The sequence below is a fragment of the Hevea brasiliensis genome, chromosome 11 (assembly GCF_030052815.1).
Source record: "Hevea brasiliensis isolate MT/VB/25A 57/8 chromosome 11, ASM3005281v1, whole genome shotgun sequence".
Taxonomy (NCBI): Eukaryota; Viridiplantae; Streptophyta; class Magnoliopsida; order Malpighiales; family Euphorbiaceae; genus Hevea; species Hevea brasiliensis.
In genome coordinates, this window is record NC_079503.1 from 6016918 (window position 1) to 6038089 (window position 21172).

At 32.8% G+C, this 21172-nt stretch overlaps 3 protein-coding genes across 5 annotated transcripts; all 3 read right to left on the reverse strand.

The window, feature by feature from the left end:
* Positions 1 to 194: 194 nt before the first annotated feature.
* On the reverse strand, positions 195 to 2398 carry LOC131170547 (thermospermine synthase ACAULIS5-like). 2 transcript variants are annotated; one of them, XM_058129756.1, is made up of 7 exons: positions 2105 to 2398; positions 1903 to 1969; positions 1726 to 1820; positions 1502 to 1604; positions 1332 to 1420; positions 1082 to 1220; positions 195 to 992 (listed from the first exon to the last, which is right to left on the reverse strand). In XM_058129756.1, the coding sequence occupies exons 1-6, from the start codon at positions 2227 to 2229 to the stop codon at positions 1160 to 1162; spliced, it is 540 nt and encodes a 179-aa protein (XP_057985739.1). In that variant the 5' UTR covers positions 2230 to 2398; the 3' UTR covers positions 195 to 992; positions 1082 to 1159. The 2 variants fall into 2 exon arrangements, with proteins under 2 accessions (XP_057985739.1, XP_057985740.1); XM_058129757.1 differs by lacking the exon at positions 195 to 992 and having other exon boundaries at positions 1083 to 1239.
* Positions 2399 to 4877: 2479 nt separating this feature from the next.
* Positions 4878 to 8552, reverse strand: LOC110653201 (40S ribosomal protein S3-3). The gene is made up of 6 exons (XM_058129755.1): positions 8362 to 8552; positions 8104 to 8251; positions 7845 to 8016; positions 5550 to 5604; positions 5318 to 5449; positions 4878 to 5226 (listed from the first exon to the last, which is right to left on the reverse strand). The coding sequence occupies exons 1-6, from the start codon at positions 8389 to 8391 to the stop codon at positions 5050 to 5052; spliced, it is 714 nt and encodes a 237-aa protein (XP_057985738.1). The 5' UTR covers positions 8392 to 8552; the 3' UTR covers positions 4878 to 5049.
* A 9688-nt stretch (positions 8553 to 18240) lies between these two features.
* On the reverse strand, positions 18241 to 20212 carry LOC110670041 (protein ELF4-LIKE 3). Of its 2 annotated transcripts, none has more exons than XM_021831975.2 (2): positions 19931 to 20212; positions 18241 to 18907 (listed from the first exon to the last, which is right to left on the reverse strand). In XM_021831975.2, exon 2 carries the CDS (start codon positions 18842 to 18844, stop codon positions 18500 to 18502), a length of 345 nt encoding a protein of 114 aa, XP_021687667.1. In that variant the 5' UTR covers positions 18845 to 18907; positions 19931 to 20212; the 3' UTR covers positions 18241 to 18499. The 2 variants fall into 2 exon arrangements, with proteins under 2 accessions (XP_021687667.1, XP_057985741.1); XM_058129758.1 differs by lacking the exon at positions 19931 to 20212 and adding an exon at positions 19052 to 19573.
* Positions 20213 to 21172: the final 960 nt, after the last annotated feature.

The following is a 21172-nucleotide window of genomic DNA, read 5'->3' on the forward strand; positions in this document are numbered from 1 at the left end:
GCCTGTTAATAAAAAAATAAATTAAATTCTGAAAAATAATTTGAATATAGTAATGTTGATTAAAATAAAATTTATGTTCAATTTAGTGGTGAGTAAAATTTTACCAGAAAGCTGAACATGAATTAACAAGCGACAAACAATTGCAAAAAAATTTTTTATTATTAAATATGAGTAATCTCGTGTTTTGCAATTAATTGAACCTACTTCCCATAAACCTCCATAACCAGTCAAGTAAATTTTGCTTGCTTTGCAATTAATTTCCTTATTGTCATGCAACATCATGAAGTTTGAAACTTTATCCAGTTTCTTAAACAACATAAAGACATAAACTTTAGGCCTTAATTAAGCACTGTCAGCAACTCCATGGCCATGGAGGTACCTAGCATTTCTTTGGCAAAGGACATGAGTTTCATTCATGAGTCTGTAAAATGAGGCCCATAGTTAGAGAGATATTTACACATACCAAGATTTTTAATTAACTTTCATTACTCATTTTCAATTGAACGGTGGGGATACCAATTTAAATCCAACACTAAAACTTACGATTTGTGAACGGTCTTATTCAGAACCGTAGATGATACAAATGAAGCACCATCTAGTAATTGCAAGTCCCCCATGATCCTCTCTCTGATTTTCTTGTCAATTTTTTCAACATCCAATTTAAGCTGCTGGTCTGATGCCTGATAATTAAAATTATGGAGAAAGAAGTCATCTAAAGAGAATTCACAGTGGAAGAAAACGGAGATATAATTAATGGCGAGTGACCAAAACCCATCCACATCAATGTGCATCCGTGGGCACATGAGTAGTATATGCAATCTGATCTGCAAATTAAGAATATGTATGCAGTAAATAAACAAAATAACACCCCAACATGAGATCTCAAGTCATGGCCCTTTTTGGCTTAGAGACTCACACTTGAACACCTGTTTTATGGTGTTGTATATTGGAGAGAAGACCTCCTTGTGGGAGAGAACTCCTGCTGGTCCTGCCTGTATAATAAAGAAAATATGGAAATTAAGTAATTATTACTATTTACTCATGATTTCTAATCCAAATTAATGAAGCACAAAACACTTACTTGAGTGACAAAGATGCCAGAGTCATTGAGCTTGGTCTTGATCACTTGCTCATAGAAGGATTTGGTGTAGAGATGATTTCAAGGGCCTCCATCAAGTGGGTCAGCCAAGTCTCCAAAAATAATATCAAACTTCTCATTACTGTTCTCCAATTCAACCCCTTATTAATTCACCCATTTGTTACATATGCATATCTCAATCATTAATACAATTACCAAATAAAGTATGGTTTTCATGTTGTAAAGCACTCACTTTGCATCATTAATAATGCAATGGAGCCTTCCGTCGCTAAATGCTTCCTGGTTCGCTGTCAGATGCATGCGGCAGAAATCAACTACGACCTGTAGCACAAGATCCTTGAAGATTAATTCACCTAGAAACCCCAGTAATTGTTTTTCCTGTAGAGTGACTTAATGTCTCACCCTGTCTATATCGCACTTGACTACTTTCTCTACGCCATTATGCTTGAGTACTTCTCTAGCAGTAGAGCCTTCGCCACCTCCCATTATAAACACACTTTTAGGGCTGGAATTCATCATAAAATTAGATGATTTGTTTAAGTGGTATAAGCGCATATATATATATATATAAGAATTAATTGCGTGAAATGGAAAAGGGTAAAAGAGTTTAACTAATTTTAGGATACCTTTCACAGAATATAAGAACAGGATGAACCAAGCATTCATGGTATATGAATTCATCCTTTCCAGCACTCTGCATCTTCCCATCAATCACCAAAGCCTACATGAATAGCAAAACGGATTTTAAAAAGGAAAACGCCATCAAATCACCGACCCAAAGGAGATATATATAGCTAGGCAACCTTTCCAAAGCGATTTGTGTCCAAGAGAACAATGTTCTGGTACTCGCTAGTTCCTGCATGCAAAACGCTGAAAAAGACCCTCAGATAACAGTAAGTTTATCAGAAAATTAATCTTGGAAAATTAACCATCCCTTACCAACGCATGCATCTCCATGTACAAATGAAGAGGAGACAAGAGAAAGGACGCCATGTATAAAAATACCTGTTTATTTCGAAAGACCACTTAAGATCAGGTTCAATGAGTTCTTCAAACCACTGAGGGGACTGGTATTCAGATTCATGGAAGTGGGGGATCCTCCTGATCGGGAAATTCATTATCGAACCCATTTGAATGAATCTGCTCCAAGTTACCCAAATTCAAGCCTCCAGGCAAGGGAAACTACAGAACCATAGCAGCACATAGGAATGACGACATTTCTAGTGAACTGTACAGTCTGAACAATGCATAGCTTTCATTTAGTAGCACATATATAACCCAGGCCATTGCATTACCAATCCACTTGTCGAATCCATGATCTGTAATTTAAGGTATTCAATTTAATTTAAAAAAAAAATAAAGAAAGAAATAGTTTGCCGTAAACTATGGCTTCATCATGTCTAGGTAAAGGAACATTATGATATGCAGATGCATATTAAAAAATATGTTCTCTATAATACATAGTTATAATTGTTTTTTTTTTTAATTAAAGAGAGGTGAATTTTATATTTTGTAAAAGAGAGATCGGTAATCGTCCGTGGGTAAGATGGGATGTGTACGTGATAGCGCGCGGGTCCACTTTGCTTGGTAGGATTTTGCACGCCTGTTAGAAAAATGCTAGCTAGTTGTGGGACCCAGTTCATGTAAGAGAGATTCCATTGCTTTTTGTTCAGAGAACAATAATCTTTTGACATACATGGTTAAAACTTCCTCTGTTTTTGGTACGAAGTTAACTAGGATTGATTATTATTTTTATAATTTTTAATTTTTTATTAATATTATTTAAATACTTAAATAAATAAATTTTCACTTTATTAATATTTAAATCTTTTTAAAGAGTTAAATATTAATTTTAAATTTAAATTCATTATTATTTTTAAAAAATTAAAATTTATAAGAACAATGTTTATTTTTTATTTTTTTATTTTTTTTTCAAATACATTGCGCCTATATTAAATTAAGGAAAGAGAAAATAAATAGTTATCCCATAAAAAATTAATAATACAAAACTAATTTATCCTCTTTCAATTAAAAAAGATGATTGGATAGACTAAAGCGTCAAATTATTAATCCATTGTAAGAGTTATTAGTATCGAGGTTGCGAATTGATATAAAAGGCTAGTAAAACAGGCCCAATTAGAGCTCGCTCATCCGAATTTAAAATCGAATAGCCCGCCAATCTAAGTTTGAAGCCGGGTAGAGCTCGGCCATTCCGATTTCGAAGCCTAACACCTAAGAAGACTGAGCTCGGAGGAAAACTCTAATATCGTTCCGCACTGTTCTAAAGAGATTAGACAGGTTAGAGAAATCGACACTCTCATTGAGCTCAAGTCAAACAAAGATCACGCCTAATTCCCAACATAATTTTAATATGATTACCATTACAACTTAAATAGGGAATCGGCCAAGATCCAGCCAAGATTTCATATAGTTATCCAATCACTACATCAATAAGGTCAAGTTTAAAAAACAGGTATGCAAATAAAACTTTTGTTCTTATTATACTAATATTCAATCCATAATACAATTACTGACTTGAGCGTCGGAGTAGTTGCCAATCACCACCGACCCTCTCCTATTTTTTTATTTTTAGGAGACACTCAACTCAGTCTAATCCAGTATCCCGGAATTCCACCGAATCTCTCTTTTTTCAGTTTTGGTTATGATTTTGACAATTTTTTTTTGTCTTTTCTTTCAAATTTAGTAATTTTTTTATTTTATTTAATATTTAAAAATATAGAGTAGATAAATAACACTAAGAACATTTTAAAATACTTTGCCCTTCTCATCGTTTCCAACCTGCAGTCAACTTCGTGGATTACGCCATCAGCAACCTTGGAGACTCTGTATCCCTCCCACATCAAAACCCACATTTTTCTATATGTTCTCCATCACCATTTCCCAGTGAAAACAAGGCAACCAGAGATTTATGAAGGTCGCAATATGCATGATAAACTTCATGAGATGTTAATTTCAGAGGAGGAACGATGATGGTTGAGTTTCATATTCCTCTCCTTTCTTGATTGCGATTTTCAGGCACTGCAAAGCTTGCTAGAGATGAACTCAGGTAGATTTAAGCCAGCAAAGTCTCAAATTTTGGCCAAATTAGTGAAATGTAACTTTGCTAACGTGGGATTAATTTGTTTATTCTTTTATTTAATTTATGTACTCCCTGTCCGCTATTTTGGGGCTTGATGAGGCTACAGAGATTGAGGATGGAAAAACTTGTTCGATCTTGTTTGATAGGAAGCGGACGGGTTTTCTCAAAAGTATTTAACTATATATTTTTTATTTTAATTTGATAGAGAAAATTCAGGTATTCCTTTGCAGAGGGAGAGGTAGGAATTAGGCCTGTGTTTACAGAGGCAGGCAAGTTCAGAGAGAGTGTGTTTATGCAAAGCAAGAGAGATGATGTTGAGTATGTTTTAAATCAATTCCACTATTAAAAAAAAAAAAATAATGCAAACAAGGTTTAAGTTCAGGATTTAATGTCAAAATTTAGCGACTCAAACAAAAATATTAAAGCTCAGGGACAAAAAAGTGTGATTGCTCTCCAACATCACATGCCAAAGCTTACAGATTCATGTCCATCCGATATCCAGTATTGGGAGCACCCCATAATATTCAGAATACGACTCAACTTGCATGAAAAAAAAAAATTTACAAACACATCTAGGGAGGAATTAAGAGAGAGAGAGAGAGAGAGAGAGAGAGAGAGAGAACCATGCCTAGATGTATTTACCATTAAATAACTAATTAAAACAAAGTCAATAGGAAATAAAGCAACTAAATTAACAGCTATATTAAAACAAATTAATGGCTGTAGAGAAACAAAATTGAGCACCACTTGAGAAGGGTATCAAAAATTTCCAACAAATAAGAAATTAAAGCACTTTAGTGAAATTAATAATAAAGCATCAATAACAATCAGGACATTAACAACAAGGGCGTTAAGCCACTGGGACTGGGACCTCAATCACGGTAGCCAATACAGGTGGTGGTTGCGTGTACTCTGCTTCCTCCTTAGGTTGATGAATTGTGACCAAATCTGGTAGAGGAGTTGTTGGGCCCTGCTTCCCCTTGGGGTCCCAATCAAGCATAATCTTGACCTTGATACCGAGAACCCCCTGTGCGCCAATAAGAGACTTGATCAGTGAGGACCACAACAACGAATCGAGGACAGAAGGCTTAATCAAAACTAGGCAAAATGCAACAAACCTGTCGTAAAAGTACATGTCTCACAGCAGAGTCAATATAATCTTTGACTGGCTGACCAGATGAAATCATGTAGCCATCCTTAAATTTCATAGATTTTGCACGCTGCGCCCTTAGCTTCCCACTGACAATCACCTGATCAAAAGCAACCACTATTAAATGGTAACACAAAAGAACCAAGTATTTATAGTAACAACAGCCCAAGTCATCAAATTAAAAATGGTTACAGACGAACCTCACATCCCTTAGCACCGCTTTCCATAATAAATCTCAACACACCATAACAGGCCCTTGGAGATGTAGAAACAATCAAATAAGTTTACAAATTGTACATTCACAACAAACCACAGTAAAAAAAAGTATAATGATGCAGAACACAAGTAACATAATGTAGCAGATTAAAAGGATTCCAAAACAGTTCAGAGAACAAAAATCATACAATCATATGTTTCTATCAGAACAATGACAAACAGATTGAGGACTGCCACTATAGTATCTTCCACAGCCAACTAGATATCTAAGTGGCATATTTGCCACAATAAGGAAAAACTAATAGCCTGAATCTGATCAAGACGAAGTCACATAGGCAAAAGAAAAAATATATATAAACACTCGCTAAGGTTAATGCATGAAAACATGAGAGTTTCATTAGAATGATGACATGGAGGAGCTTGAATAATTTTGTCATCGTCCAACGCTGAAGTTGGTAGGGAAACGCCGATCTGCTTTATAGATGGCATACTAAACACATCAAAATGATGGCAAAAGGGAAAATATACACACACACACACACGCACACACACACTCACTAAGGTTACTGCATGATGAAAAGTGAGTTTCATGCTAAAGATGCCATGGAGGGGTTTAATTAAATTTGTCATCGTCCGACACAAAGTTGGTAGAGAAAGGCCAATCTGCTTTATAGATGACATAAAGCACACATCAAAATGAGCCAAGACTACAGGTGAAAAGTGGGGGAGAACTAATAAAAGAATGACAAGGACAAAAATGAGTGAAAGCACAAATTTAGCAGAAATAGTTGCACTTAGGAAGCATAAATCAACTCAAAAACCAACCATGAAATCTTTAGCACAAAAAAAATAATCATGAAACCTTTCCCCACTTGTAGAAGCACAAATTACAATTGGACTAGTTCACTAATCTAATCCATATGGTATTTACTAGTTAGAAAACAGAACATTCACAAAGTTGGTGGATGTCCAATTTCCAGAAAGAATCCTATACAACTTAGTCACTACCACCAAAAAGGTCCAATTAGAAGTCCCGCGAGGCCAAACAAAAAAAAAATTCTCCCCAGGTTCTAAAAGAAATATCAGTTCAATAAAATATCAAATGAACAACCAAAGGAAGAACAAAAGCCAGCAGGAAGTAAAAATTTGTATGTTTTGAGAAAAAATAAGATTAAATAGATGATTATGAAGAATAAAATCTAGATGAATTTGTAACAATATACCCTCCCTAAGGTTACTGCATGAAAATTGAGCATTTCATGAGGATGATGGCATGGCGGAGTTTCTTAAATTTTGTCATCTTCCGACACAAACTTGGCAATTATAGACCAAATCTGCCTTATAGATGACATGAGAGACCCATATAATTTTCTAAAAATAATGAGATCGGATTAAAAAAGCCTTCATAAATTTACAGATAACAACTCCCAAAACCCTTTCCAATGTTATTTCACAAGTTTGTATACAATTGGTTGTTGCAAAACAAGCATGCTTGTCTAGATACTAGATAGAGAGATCTCCATACATAAACAGCAACATAAAGACAAATAGAATGATTGCAAACAAAAAATAGATTCAAACACCAGAACTACCAGTCCAATGCACTCAGGATCTAAAAGAATATCAGCTCAATAAAATATCAAATGAACAACCAAAGGAAGAATGAAAGCCAGCAGGAACTAAAAATTTGTATGATTTTGAGAAAGATAACATTAAGTAGATAATCAAGAAGGATAAAAACTAGATGAATTGATAACAATATACCCTCCCTAAGGTTACTGCGTGAAAATAAAGCATTTCATGAGGATGATGGCATGGAGGAATATCTTAAATTTTGTCGTACTTGGTAAGTATAGACCAAATCTGCTTTATAGATGAAATGAGAGACCCATATAGACCAAATCTGCCTTATAGATGAAATGAGAGACCCATATAATTTTTTATAAAAATAATGAGATTGGATTAGGAAAGAGCCTTCATACATTGAGTACAGATAACAACTCCTAGAACCCTTTTCATTCAATCATGGAAGCTAATCTTAAAACTCCCCTCTCCACTTCTAAGAATTGTCTATTTCACAAGTTTATATACAATTGTTGTTGCATTGCTCATCTAGAGACTAGATAGAGAGATCTCTATGCATAAATGGAAACATAAAAACAAATAAAATATAGCAAACAAAAAATAGATTCAAATGCCTAATCAACTAAGTATTATATATATATACTGCCTCAAAATTGAAAATATATAATAGAGAAAAAATAAATGTTCATATATACCTGCGAACTGCAAGACCACCAAGAAGCTTGTAGCGAAGAGACTCAGCCTGAGCAATGGCGCAAAGCCCTCTGTTGTTAACCTTCTCAGCGTAGAGTTCGACGCTGTTCTCTGGGAATTTAAACCTCTTTTGTACCACTGAGGTCAGTTCCCTGATCCTCCTCCCCTTCTCACCTACAATAGGTAACTTCAAATAGTACACTCTCCAAATCCAAATCACGAAAACCAAAATGAATGCAGGCAAATAGAATCATTTATTACCCAGAACATTTTGGGTGCGGGTGGCTCTGATGATGATCTCAGTGCGCATAGGGGTGACCCTAACCTCAACACCAGAGTATCCATCCTCGGCAAGCTCTCTGGTCAAGACCTCGTTAAGCTCGGCATAGAAAACTCCATCAGCGACGAACTGTATAACCACAAGCACAAAAATGACAAACGAATTAGGTGCGAGGAAAATGAGTTCCTCTGTTAGTAAGGCAGAAAACAAAGAAGGGTGAAGAAGATAAGGGGATATACCTTTCGCTTCTTGCTTATTTGAGTCGCCATTTTGTAGTGTCGATAATGGAGTTAGTAGGTTACTTGCAGAAGCGAAGATCTTAGTACACGGTGGTAGGCGCTCTGCAAACCCTAGCCTGAGGGTTGGATGACGAAAAATAGTGAGTTTATATGTTAGGAGGGTTTGGATCGGACGGTGGATGTTGATTCTAGGGTTTACTTCTCAACGGATGGGATTCTTTGAGGGGTTTGCTCATTCGGTATTAGGTTGGTATTTGGATGAGGTTAAATTTTGGATGGGAGCCGAAAGGAATGGCGACGGGCGGGTCGATAGCAAGAATGGTCCCTCCCGTCCTCGCCCCATAGAGGTTTGGAATCGGCATGGAGTATTCCCGCCGAGGTTCGGAGCGAAATGGGATTTTTATGAAAAATTTTCTTTTCATTTTTTTATTTTAATTTATTAGTATATAATATAACTTTATTTATTAAAAAAAATATAATTAAAAATATAATTTTTATATATTATTTTAATAATATATTTATATATTTTATTAAAATTACAATATTTAAATATTTAAATATATATTATTTTTTAATAAAAAATAATATATATATTATCATGTAAGATGAATTATGTGATATCGAAATAAAAAAGTTTTTACACGAATCGAAATTGAAGTAAAATTGAGAAAAATTAATTAAATTCAGAGTGAATTGAATAAGAGTCAAGAAATTTTGTCATCTTTAAAAGTCATGATTCCTACTTATTCTCTCTTTACTCTAATATAGCATAAACTTAAAGCAAAATGACATTGTAGTTATATAAAAACAAAACAAAAATGTTATTCAGTTCAGTAATTAATCACATCAGCTTATAAGATAGATTTGTTTCCTAAAAGCAAGTTCTAAAATAAAATTCATATAATTTCAATTAAAAAAATTGACATTAAAATGAAGAGGAACCATTAAAAAGCGGAAATAAATGCAAGTATCCAGGCCTGGTTTTTACGTTGTTGATAGCCCCCAAGGAAAAAAGATCGCGGCCCAAATTGGGTAACGCAGTCGCGGGCTGACCCACCCACCACGACCAGCATGCATCAATATAAAAAAAATAATAAATTCATTTAATTAACGACAAAAATTAATGGCTAGCGAGGATTGGTTAAATTAATAAATAATCAGCACTTTCATTAAATGGAGAACTAATATTTCAATTAGATTTACAAGATGTTTAGTCAAATGCAAGGCTATGAAATCTAAGCCAGCACAACCAAGAAACCCAAACCCAAAACCCAGGAAATCTAACCCTAGAGAACTAGAAAATCCTTTTCAATGCACCCTGTCAGCGCCACTGATTCTTCGATCTGCCAAAGGTGGAAGAGATGACTGGAAAAGACAAAAGCCAGAAACCCCACAGCAAACAAGAAACATGCCCGCTCGCTAGAAACCACCGCCTTTAAACATCCAACACATTCATATGCTAAATCTCAGAAGCCATACCAACATCAGTCAACAGCAACCATCAGAGGGGGAGTGGGCAGAGCTCATGGCCTCTAAATCTCCCATAGCCTATGGGAGGTGCAATTACTATCGAAATGAGTCTAACTCAAAATCCCCTAGACTTTATCATCGAAGCGGACCCTCTAGCCAAAGTTAAGAATTCTCTCTAAGTTTTTCCTAAATATTATATATATATATATATATATATATATATATATATATATATATATAACATGTGCTTTTGTGTTTTTAAATTAAAAAAAAATAGAAAAAGAAAAAAAAAACTGTTAACGCCGTTAGAAAAATAAGATAAAACATATAAATTTTAAAAAAAAAACCCACAAGATTTAACGCTTTTTTAAGAAGGGATATGTAATTTTTTTAATTTAATTTATTTTTTTAAATTAATATTTTTTTGGATGAAATCATTTATAAATCAATTACTTTAAAATTAATTTATTAAGCTCATTTTAATTTATTTTGAAACTTCAATTTATAATTGTAAAAAAAAAAACTAAATTGATGAGTTAAATGAGAAAAAGGAAATAAGATATGAAAATGAAAAGAATTTTAAATAAATGTCATGAATATTATATTTTACTTATATTACTAAAATTTTATTTATTTAAAATTTTTTTAAATATTATTAATTTATTCAATTCAATTATTTCATTTTTAATTAAATTTAATTTATCAATTTAATTAATAATTTAAAAAAAATAAAATATTTTTTTAATAACAGCTAAAATATCAATGTCAAACCTTCTTTGCCTGATATTTTGAGCAAGGTAAGTGTAACAACCCAAATTTCCAAATAAATGTATTTTTATAATTTTTTTTTTATTGAACTAATAATTTATTAATATTTTTTTCATGAATTTAAATTAATATTTTTATAATGGTAATTTGTATTAAATGAGTATTATTTTTACATGTATTATTATTTTTATCATTATTATTATTATTTATTTATATGACTAGTTTTAAACATCCATATTAAATGTTTAATAAAATATTATTTTATATTATTAACAATTGATTTAGTGGTCATTATTTAATTATTATTATCATTATTATTAACATTGTTATTATTATCAATTTAAATGTATTAAAGAAAGATTAGGGACCTATGTGAACAAACAAGAAAAGTTTAGGGATTTCAATAAAATTAAAAGTTAAAAAAAAAAAAAAGTAAAACCCAAACGCAGCCCCCCCTCCCCCTTCACTTTCCTTTCTCCCCAACGCTCTCTCCTCCCTCCTACTTTTCTTCTTGCCGGTGAGAGATCCCCAGCCGGTGACCAGCCCAGCTGCTCCAGCGTCGACCAGTCGACCTCCAGCAGCCATGGACACCGGCCAAAGCTCCTCCAGCCGCCGAAATGAAGAGAGAAAAGAGAGGAACCCATGCGATGGGGAGAGGACTATCCAAGGCCGTTTCCGGCCATCTCCGACTACGGGAAGATAGGGACACCGACAGCGAGCTTCTGGCAGCATTGGGTTCCTCGTTCGACCAAGACTCGCCGGTTTTAATGGAGTTTTCCGACGAGTTGAAGAGAGAGAAAGAGGAGAGAGAAAGTTGAGGCAGTGAACTTTTCGGCCATTTTCCCGGTGATCCGACTGTCAGATCAAAAATCCAAGACCACCAATGGACTCGGGACAGAGAAATCTTCGAGATAGAACCAATCTCGCTCCGATCGGACACCGTTTGAAAAATGCGATAATCGGACCGTCCAGATCGCTTAGTAAAATTTTCGCACTTTTTCGATTCCAAAAAATTTAAAAATAATTTTATGATAATTATTAACAAAATTTAGAATTAATTTAGTTGCAATCGAATCGAGGATAGCTCACTGACACCGAAAACCGCATTTTCAGCCAGATCCGGCTGCCCGGCAGCCCGTCTCAGAATATAGGCGATATCATAATCAAACCTAGCATTTTCAGACATTCCAGACGTGTTCCAAGTGTCAGATTTGGCATAGGTAAACCCGAACTCCAAATTGCTCATTTTCGACTAATACTAATTTAGAATAAAAATTCATAAAATATTTGTGGGTGATTATAAAATTATAATTCTTTTTTTAATAGTCTTATAACTCTATTAAGGACCGCGACACAAAATTTTATAATTTTTAGAGCTCATTTAGGTAGTTTTTACAAAAGGGGTTAGTTGTAGGGACTAAATGGTAATTTTTTAAATTATAATTGTTGACTATTTGAGTGGGCCCAGGAGGGGTCTTGTGATGTGATTGAGTTGTGATTATGTGATTTGCGAATTTATAAGTGTTATTTTAATATTTTTGCAGGTTGGGTAGGTCCTAAGCATAGGGAAGACTCTGCCAGATTTTCGACATGAATTAAGCTGTATGTTATTTTTTTAGAGTCTTATTTTGAATTAGTACTAATAAATCTATAATATAATTATCTAGGTAATTTAAGTCAGCTATTTTCCTCCATGCAACAGCCACAATAGTCCTCAGTGTACTGTGAATAAAATATTAATTTTAATTATAATTTCGATATTATTATATGTTCAAGCATACCCATGCATCACTTATAAATATGTATCTATGTAGTTAAATACTATGCACATTCTATATTGCATTCATAATTGATGAAGTGCCATTGATGTTATTTGTGGTAATTTGGAGCAGTGTGCGTGTGTTGGCGTGCGTGTGGTATAGTATTGGATATGGACAGGACAGGTAGATACAGCTTGAAAGATACTCGTTGGGACCCAGTCCTTTATGGATAAGCCGAGGTAGACACGGCTTGAGAGACACTCGCTAGGACCCCGCATTTAGTTTATTAAGCAAAAGTCCGACTTGAGAGACACTCGCTGGCAGAGGTTGGATTAAAAGGGTTGTATAGGGGATCAGCTCCCATATATGTACTGTCTGAACATTACTGGGTGTGTGCATGCTCTAAATTACCTTTTTGCTGTTATGATATGATGTGTATGAAAATTTTGATAGTGTTGCATTCCACTCCTTAGGATGCATTAGCTTTAGATAGCTAGAGAAATTGTAGTTAAAATTAGTATTTTACTTTCTGAGTCGAACGCTCACTCCTGTTCACCCTATTTTTCCAGGCTATAGGAGGAGGCCTTTTTCAGAATGACCTGCTTCTTTTCTCGCAGGTTATCAATAAGTACTTAATTTTATTATTATTCCCTAAATTTGTAATTTAGAACTCCGCATGTATTAACAGTAGTATAGACCCTATTAGGAATTGTGTTAATTTAAATTATTGAGGTTAATAAATAAAGATTTGTATGATACTTAATCAATTTGTAAATGATATAACCAGGTTGAGCTGGGCTTCCATAATTTGAGCTTCTGATAATTATTGGGTTAAGTTGGCTTGAAATAAAGTTATAATATTTTAATTTTAATTATTTTTATATGTATGTTGGGCCGAAATTATGGGTCTGGTCATGGGTTTGAAAACAGTAAGGCTTACTACGGGTCTTGGGGGCTTTATGCCGACCCAGGTCCTAGTGCCGGTCCAGCCCATAAGTTGGATTGTGACAGTAAGTTTTTAGAGGGTTTTTAATTTGACTATTTACTTTTAATTTAAAATATATTTTTTAATTTATAAGTCAAATTAAAAATAAGTAATTAATTATTAGACAAAATTAAGTAATTATTTGACAAAATTAAGTAAAAGTAACTTTTAAATGATTAAAATATTTGGTTAAAAAATACTAAAAAATAATCTAATTAATTAAAATTATTATAGTGTTGTTTTAATAAAAAATAATAATAATAATATTTTAAAAATTATTAGGATAATATAATCTTTTAATTAGTTAAAAAATAATTATAAAATAAATAAATAAGTCATAAGTAATTTTTTTTTTTCTTATGACTTTTAACTTATAGACTATACAAAATACTAATTTATTTATGACGTTTTACTTATAAATAAGTTTATTTGACTTATAAATTAAATCTAGCAGCCTTTTAATTCTCTTTTTTTTCTCTTTTACTTACTCGGCGTGCCTATATGTTAGCTCATGCTTTTGCTAAATTTGCTTTTAAATTTTAATCATAATGCTTCCGAACTTATTTGGGAAGTACCTTATTGACTAAGGGTGTTTGCCCAATCTGATAGTTCTCCTTTGGAATGCCAAGCTTTATTTTTAAAAGAAAATAGCTCAATCGTGTTAGAGTCGTCTTTAAGATTATAAGATGCCGATTATATTATAATAATAATAACAATAATAAAAACAAAGGTGAAATTGGTATGATATCTAATAAATGGCTTTTTGAACATTAAATTCGTAAGGTAGTGCTGTACAATCAAGTAAAAAGCAAAGAAAACTTTCCAATGTAACCACGCAACTTCTCATTTGCGTGCTCTACCAAAACTCCATTTTCAATCAAACATCATCACCATCACCAATTTTCTTGCCTTTCCTTCTTTATGTTTTTGTTTTCAATTCAACTTTCACAGTAATGTGAAACTCATTTCCCAGTATATATATATATATATATAATTGTAATAATATGAAAGGCATTTTGCTTGCTTATATTGAAACGATTTTGGTATCAAACCATGAATGAAATGAGAGATTTGTTTCATTCCAAATTCACTTCCTTTACGAAATTGAATTATTTTATTATACCAACCACTTGGTCTATTGGATAAATAACTTGTCATTTCACAAGATAAAATTCATTTGTCAATATTAGTGTACTCTTTTTTTTTTTTAATTGCAAAAAAGAAACATTCATTGCCCTTAAATTTCCCTGATTTGACTCACTCAACAGGGAAGACATACCACCAAGTCATAGTAGGAAAGGCATACCACCGAGTTATAATAGGTCTCAAAATATCGAGAGCACAAATAACCTGCAGTCGATTCACCTACTATAGATAATTGGGATAATATTTAATTTCAACACTGAAATGGGGAATTGAACTGGAATTAAATGCATCTAATAAAAAAAATTTACGACTCAACCACCACACTAAATGGTGAAGATTGGTGTACTCTTAACAGTAATTTTATACCAACTGCATCATCATGCATTATGGAAGTTCTTCAAGTCTTGACAATCATAATTTGCAATACCTTATTTTAAAGATTTTCCTCAACACATGTGCAGCTTCCTACATGATTTATATGGTATCTCTTATATTTTAAATTCTGCATGATGTAATTTTTTATTTTCTTTTTTATTGCATAAAGAAAAAAAAATATCCTTTTACACTTTGTTTGGAGCAAGTTTTTGAAGATGAGGTAAGGTTTTTAAATGTAATCAAGATACTCCTTCAATTAATCATAGGAATTTGACAGCAAAACAAGATAACATGCTTTTGTAAAGCTAATTAAGAAGCAAGAAATGAGGGATCAACATTAATATAATGAGGCAAACCAAAGTGTACAAATCCCAATTAGTTGAAAAGGACAGAAAGTTATTTAAAAAGCCTAACTTCTTCTTTGTGCAATCAGTAAAAGAAAAACTAAAAACTATTGTAATGTTTGAACAAAATCTTTGATACAATTGTCCAATCAAAATCACAACCTCCATTAATGGCTGCCAAGGCATTGGTGAGGAGGTGAGACTTGGGTTAAAATAAAATAAAAGGGAATGTGTGTATGCAGATGGAAGAGATGTTTGTTGATGAGTTCGCTTTATTATGAAATATTATCATGATTGATTATATAATATATCGTTATTAGGGAATAATTGGTCATTTCAAGCATGGGCATGTATTATAATAATTATTATTATTATAGTAGTTGGATTACTGTATTTGGGTCCAACTAATGATGTAGATACCTAAAGGATCCCATTATTATATTTGGTTAAGAGGGCAAAGTAGACTTGGGTTCCTTTCCAACCTATTTGCTGGAAATGCAAGGAACAAATTGAAAGAAAGGAGTGGAAAAAGTAGATTCCCGCTTCACATGTCATGCTATGGCATGTTCAATTTGTCTTGGCTTGCCTTGCCTTCCTCTTTGGCCATTTAGGGACCAATTCATTTCATCTTCTTGAAGATTATACCTTAAACTAAGCATGACCATGTTTTAATTACTATTACTAATTGGGTGGCTGGCTTCTTTAAGTTCCTAGTTAGCAGCTGTAATTTTCAGCATTTGCATTGGCAGCCGGCAACCGCTGGATTTTGTTGACGGAATCATCAAGATTTACAATGATCTATCAGCTGATTCCTAGAATTTTCTTGAGAAAGTGACCCTACCTACCTGGTACAATGGTAACCTTTGTAGTTGTCATTACTCATTTGCTTTTATTATGATTTCTATTATTATATATAATTATTTATCTAAGGTCCATTTGATCTTCTCATATATTCAACCTTTCTACTTGTTAAATACTATTCAAACAGTTATTTTTCTTGTTTATATAACTAATGGCATCTCAAAATTATATTTTCTTTCAACAATTAATTTAAGCTAATAATGTGAACCAGCTACCTGGAGAGCTTCGTACCCTTGCAATGATGAAATCAGATACATGATTTTATAAAGATTGTCTGATTGTCTCTGAGCTTCAGGGAGTGATTCTTGCATGAATGTCTATGAGTCTATCCCAAGTTGTGGCTAATAATAATTAGCAGTACTATCTTTTTATTACAAAAGGTCCCATATGCCTTGTGTGAGAGTAACACCTCACCAATTTTGTGCTTCAATTCATCGTGTATTATGTCCAACAGTACTTGTTAGCTGCCATCCTTTGTTACTGTCAAATTCATTATCCATAAGTAAACACAATTTTCACCACGTAAAGTGGTGGCCTGGTGGTAAGCCTTTGGTATTGAAGGTTTCTAACCGAGTTCGATCTCTTCGCTTGAGTGTGGATGTTGATCGGCTTGCGTTGTATACGCTCTCGACATTTTTGGGACTCATTTTGAATTCAGGGGGTTAAATCAAGGACAATAAAACAGTCTAACAAAAGACCTTGAGAGCTTAGAGGAGATTTTTTTTTTTTTTTTTTTTTTTTTTTTTGCAATTGAAAACAAAATGTAAATATAATTTTTTAGGACTATTTTGACATAGATAAAATTTCAAATTATCTATTTAACAAGGAAAAAGTTTCAAGTTCCAAAATAACAGGTACAATGAAGTGATGGAACAAGTAAACAAGCCAAGATTGGATTTTCAACTGATATGAAAGCAAATGGACCACATTGTAGAAGAAGAAACACCCCTACCAGTTACCACTAACTTTTAAAAAATCTTACCAAGAACAACAATCACTCTTTTGTGGGTCATTTGCTCCTAATAAGATGAGAAAATTAGGCTGCTGCTGCCATATATGCTGGGTCCACCAAGAAAAGAAAGAAGACATTTTCTCAATCAGGGAGGAGAGACCTGCTGGGGAATCATTAACTTGAACAAAGTTATAAATGATATTAAATGCAAAAAAGAAAGGGAAAAATTATAAGAATTGAAGAGTAAAAGAGAGAGAACAATTAGTAGAGAGGAAGGGATAAGCATGGGGAAGTAATTTGAGGGCCCTTGTCATGTTGTTGGGGGTCACTGTTATACATACCTGTCTGTCTCTTGAAACTATAGTGCTTTGTTTTTAAACTACCTAAAGAATATTTTTTTTCCACCTTCCAATACCATCCAACACTTAAGAGAATGTCATTGGTTAGAACAGATTAAAAAAATAGTCAAAAAGCTCATCATCTCTTATCTGAGATTCTGTTCTTGTGGTGGTGCGTGATTGGGAACCAAAAAGATTATCTAAAGCTGCTTTCTTCCTAATTGTTTCAGAGCATCTTCACAGAGATGTATGCAATGAATGTTCACTTCTTCACTGACCCATAAACAAAAGCAACATGAACAGCAATATCATAGCAATGAAAACAGAGGGGGGAAAAAGGGTAAAAAGACAATTTGGAAAAAAAAATTAAACAAGAAAAAGTAACTTTGGCTTTGCTTCATGGGAGAGGACTGAAAACAGTATCTGCAACCTCTCTCCACTTCAGTTCTCACTTCTCAGTTAAGGTCTAGAATAAATGGCTTTGGATTAAGGTTGAAAAGGGAATAAAGGGAGGCCTTGTGGAGAGTTTCTAAAAAAAAAAAAAAAGAGAAATAAAAAGTAGATTATGATCATTAATGAAAAAGAGATTGACAGAAAAAATTGTGTAAAGACTAATAATAGATATCAGCCTTTTGACAAACAGACAAAGTTAGGAGAAGCTAAAAGCTCTTAATCTCTTTTTTGAGGTGGTATCAGGAAAGGCCTAATTTTTATCCAAATCCAAAAGATAAAGAACTATGTGTCATGCACAGATCAATTCTGTAGACACAGAAAATAAAGTGAATTTAAATTTCTAAAGGATAGAAGAAAAAGGAGCTTAAAAAAGGTCTCTAAATTTGCATTGACCACTGTGAAGAACAAGAGCAAGAAGAAGAAAATATTAGATAGCACAAACATGCTTGATTTCAATTAGATCAGCGGCTACACAGTTACAATTGGACAGAAATTTTGGCCAATTATTTCTGTAAGAAGAAATGCAAGGACAAGAAAGAAGAAGTGGATACAGATAGAAACAGTTCAGCGATACAAAAAAAAAAGTTACAAAATCTAATAATCATGTTCTACTACCTCGAGGCAATTGAGAAATTCTTCTTTCCTCGCCATGCAAAGAATGAAGAAAAGAAAACATGACTTTCTTTCTACGCAGGCCTATTTCTCTTGTGACCAGCTTTGCCATCAGATTTCAAAGCCCCACTAGAATCCCCCTCGGAGGAACCTTCCATGGATTTGGTGAAGGAGCTGGAAAGATCAGCATAAAGGTCAACCACTCTCCTGATATTATTGTTGAGCTCCCTAATCAGACCCACATTTCTGCTTAGGTTGTCAGGGATCTTAGATTCATGGTTCTGGTTTATCTCATTGATGAGCAGCCTATTTTGATCCAAGATGTTTTGAACCTGAACAAAGTTCTTCTGAAATGTCTGTAAGATCTTGCCATCAATCTGGGTACCATTGCCAAGTCCTGAAAATGTGTCACCCTCCATTCTTCCTATGTATTACTCCTCTCTTTCTGGGGGAGTCAGAATTCTATCAAATCAGAACCAGTCCTGCATCAAGAACACACCAAAAAGATGAAGGATTTGAGAAAGAACAAAAGATAGACAGAGTTTGTTAAAAACTGAATGCATCTTTTTTTAAAATAAATAAAGACCCATAATCATATATTCCTATCTGTACATGGCTACACTAACCAAAACCCCAGATAAAACATGAGAATCCTTGGATTTGTTTAAGGCGTTTTTGTGCATATGAGACAAGAGTATTTAGCAGAAATCATGACTTCCATGGGTTCCACTTTTTTACAGAAGGATCTGATAACAAACAACCAATTATTATTGTTATTGTTATTATTATTATTACTATTATTATTATTTATGATAAGGTGAAAAAGCAGATCCCATTTCCAGAAAAGGGAACCTTTTTTATGTACTGAGAAAAATACCCATCTAAAACTCAGTTTCAAAGAAGAATCTCAGAGACCCAAAAAAAAAACCCAGTCAATGATGCAGAGAAGATGAGGCCATGAGGGTGTACTGCTGCTGCACAGACAACATCATTCATCTTTACCATTTTTTTTTAAACTATGTATATATAAATATTTAAAAAAAAAAACCCAATATATTCATAATAAGTTGACAAATCCAAATGGGATTTACTTAAAATTCAGGGGTATCAGAAACCAAAGAACCAAAATTGGGAATTCAAATGTCCAAAACCGTACATGAAAACTTGCACTTCCAGAAGCATAATTCCCAAAATAGAAAAACAAATAAAAATAAAACCACTTAAGCCAGTATCCCATTAAAAAAAAAAAAATCCATTATCACATATGAAGATCCTCACAGGAAAAAAGAATTCAACACTATTTCGAAATTCCCAGAGAACAAAAACAGGAAGCAGATAAGATCAAAGGCATTTAGCTCAAAAAAAAAAATTAATGAACCCATCAACTCAAATAATCCATTAAGCTCTAAATACAAACAAAAGAATAGAAAAATAATATAGTATTATTTTATTGTGGCTTCTCTCTTTGTATACATATATATAGTAGTGTATTTATGTATTGGTACCTTGAAAATCTGGAACATTATATTCTGGAAAAGAAGACACAGATTGAAAACGAGGGATTCCCGAGGAAGAGTGGAAAAGATCGCCGATCCTTTATCAACTGAATCTCCAAAACAAGGTCCCTCCCGTGAATTACGAGAATTTACAGGGAGTGGAGAGAGAAAGAAAAGAGGGAGAGTTTGTAGAGAGAGAAAGAAACTAAGAGGAAGAGCCAGGGGGAGAGAGAGAGAGAGAGAGAATATGTAGATTTGACAGTCACGCTCGGACCCCTCTGTCTAAATATATTTTAGCTTCTCCAATTCCTAGATATATATATATATCCACCTGTTAATTTTCCATTTATTTTTTTCTATTTATAATTTTTCTAATAACATTATTCTTAATAATATTACATAAAAATATATTATAATATTATAATATCATATAAAAAATATAATTATTTTTTCATATTTTTAAGTAAAATTAATAATTTAAATTTAAACTTTAATATACAATATACATATAATTATTATTGAATTATTCAATACACGTATTAAAAGAATTATTTAATTTATTTAATTTTATTTTTTAAGAATTTATTTGATTTGATTAAGTAGGTAATGTTACTCTCTTTTACTCAGATTCAAGGCATCATTTCGTTTCTTCTTTAATTATTGAGCACGTGGCATGTGAATCAACGTTATGTTCATGACATAGGCCCCACTTCTTTTTTTTTTTTATACAATTATCTAATAATAATTCAAGTAATAATAATTCAATCATTAATAAATTACATTTTTAAAATATTTTAAATAAAAATTTTATGTTAAACTTTATTATGAGATATTTATCAATAGCTTCAAAAATAATTCAATTTATATTAATCATCTATGAGATATCATACAGATTATATATATATATAAAATACCATAATAATTTTATTTTTAGATTTTTTTATCCTCAATTAATTTCATTTTCCACAACATAACTCTTGAGCATTTTTGTTGTTTTATAGATTATTATGATTTATCAGTATTGAGTATGAATAGTTTAACAGGCTAATTTTTTATTTAAATTATTTCGATTCATAATATTTAAATTATTATATTATAAAGAGTTAAAATTACGGCTCTGCTTGATCTTACATTAAAAAAGTGACAAAAACATATGACATTAACCACTAAAATAAACTATTTTAATTTTGGATATAACTAATAAATTATATACAACATGTATTAAAATAATTTCAAAGTCATTAGTAACTT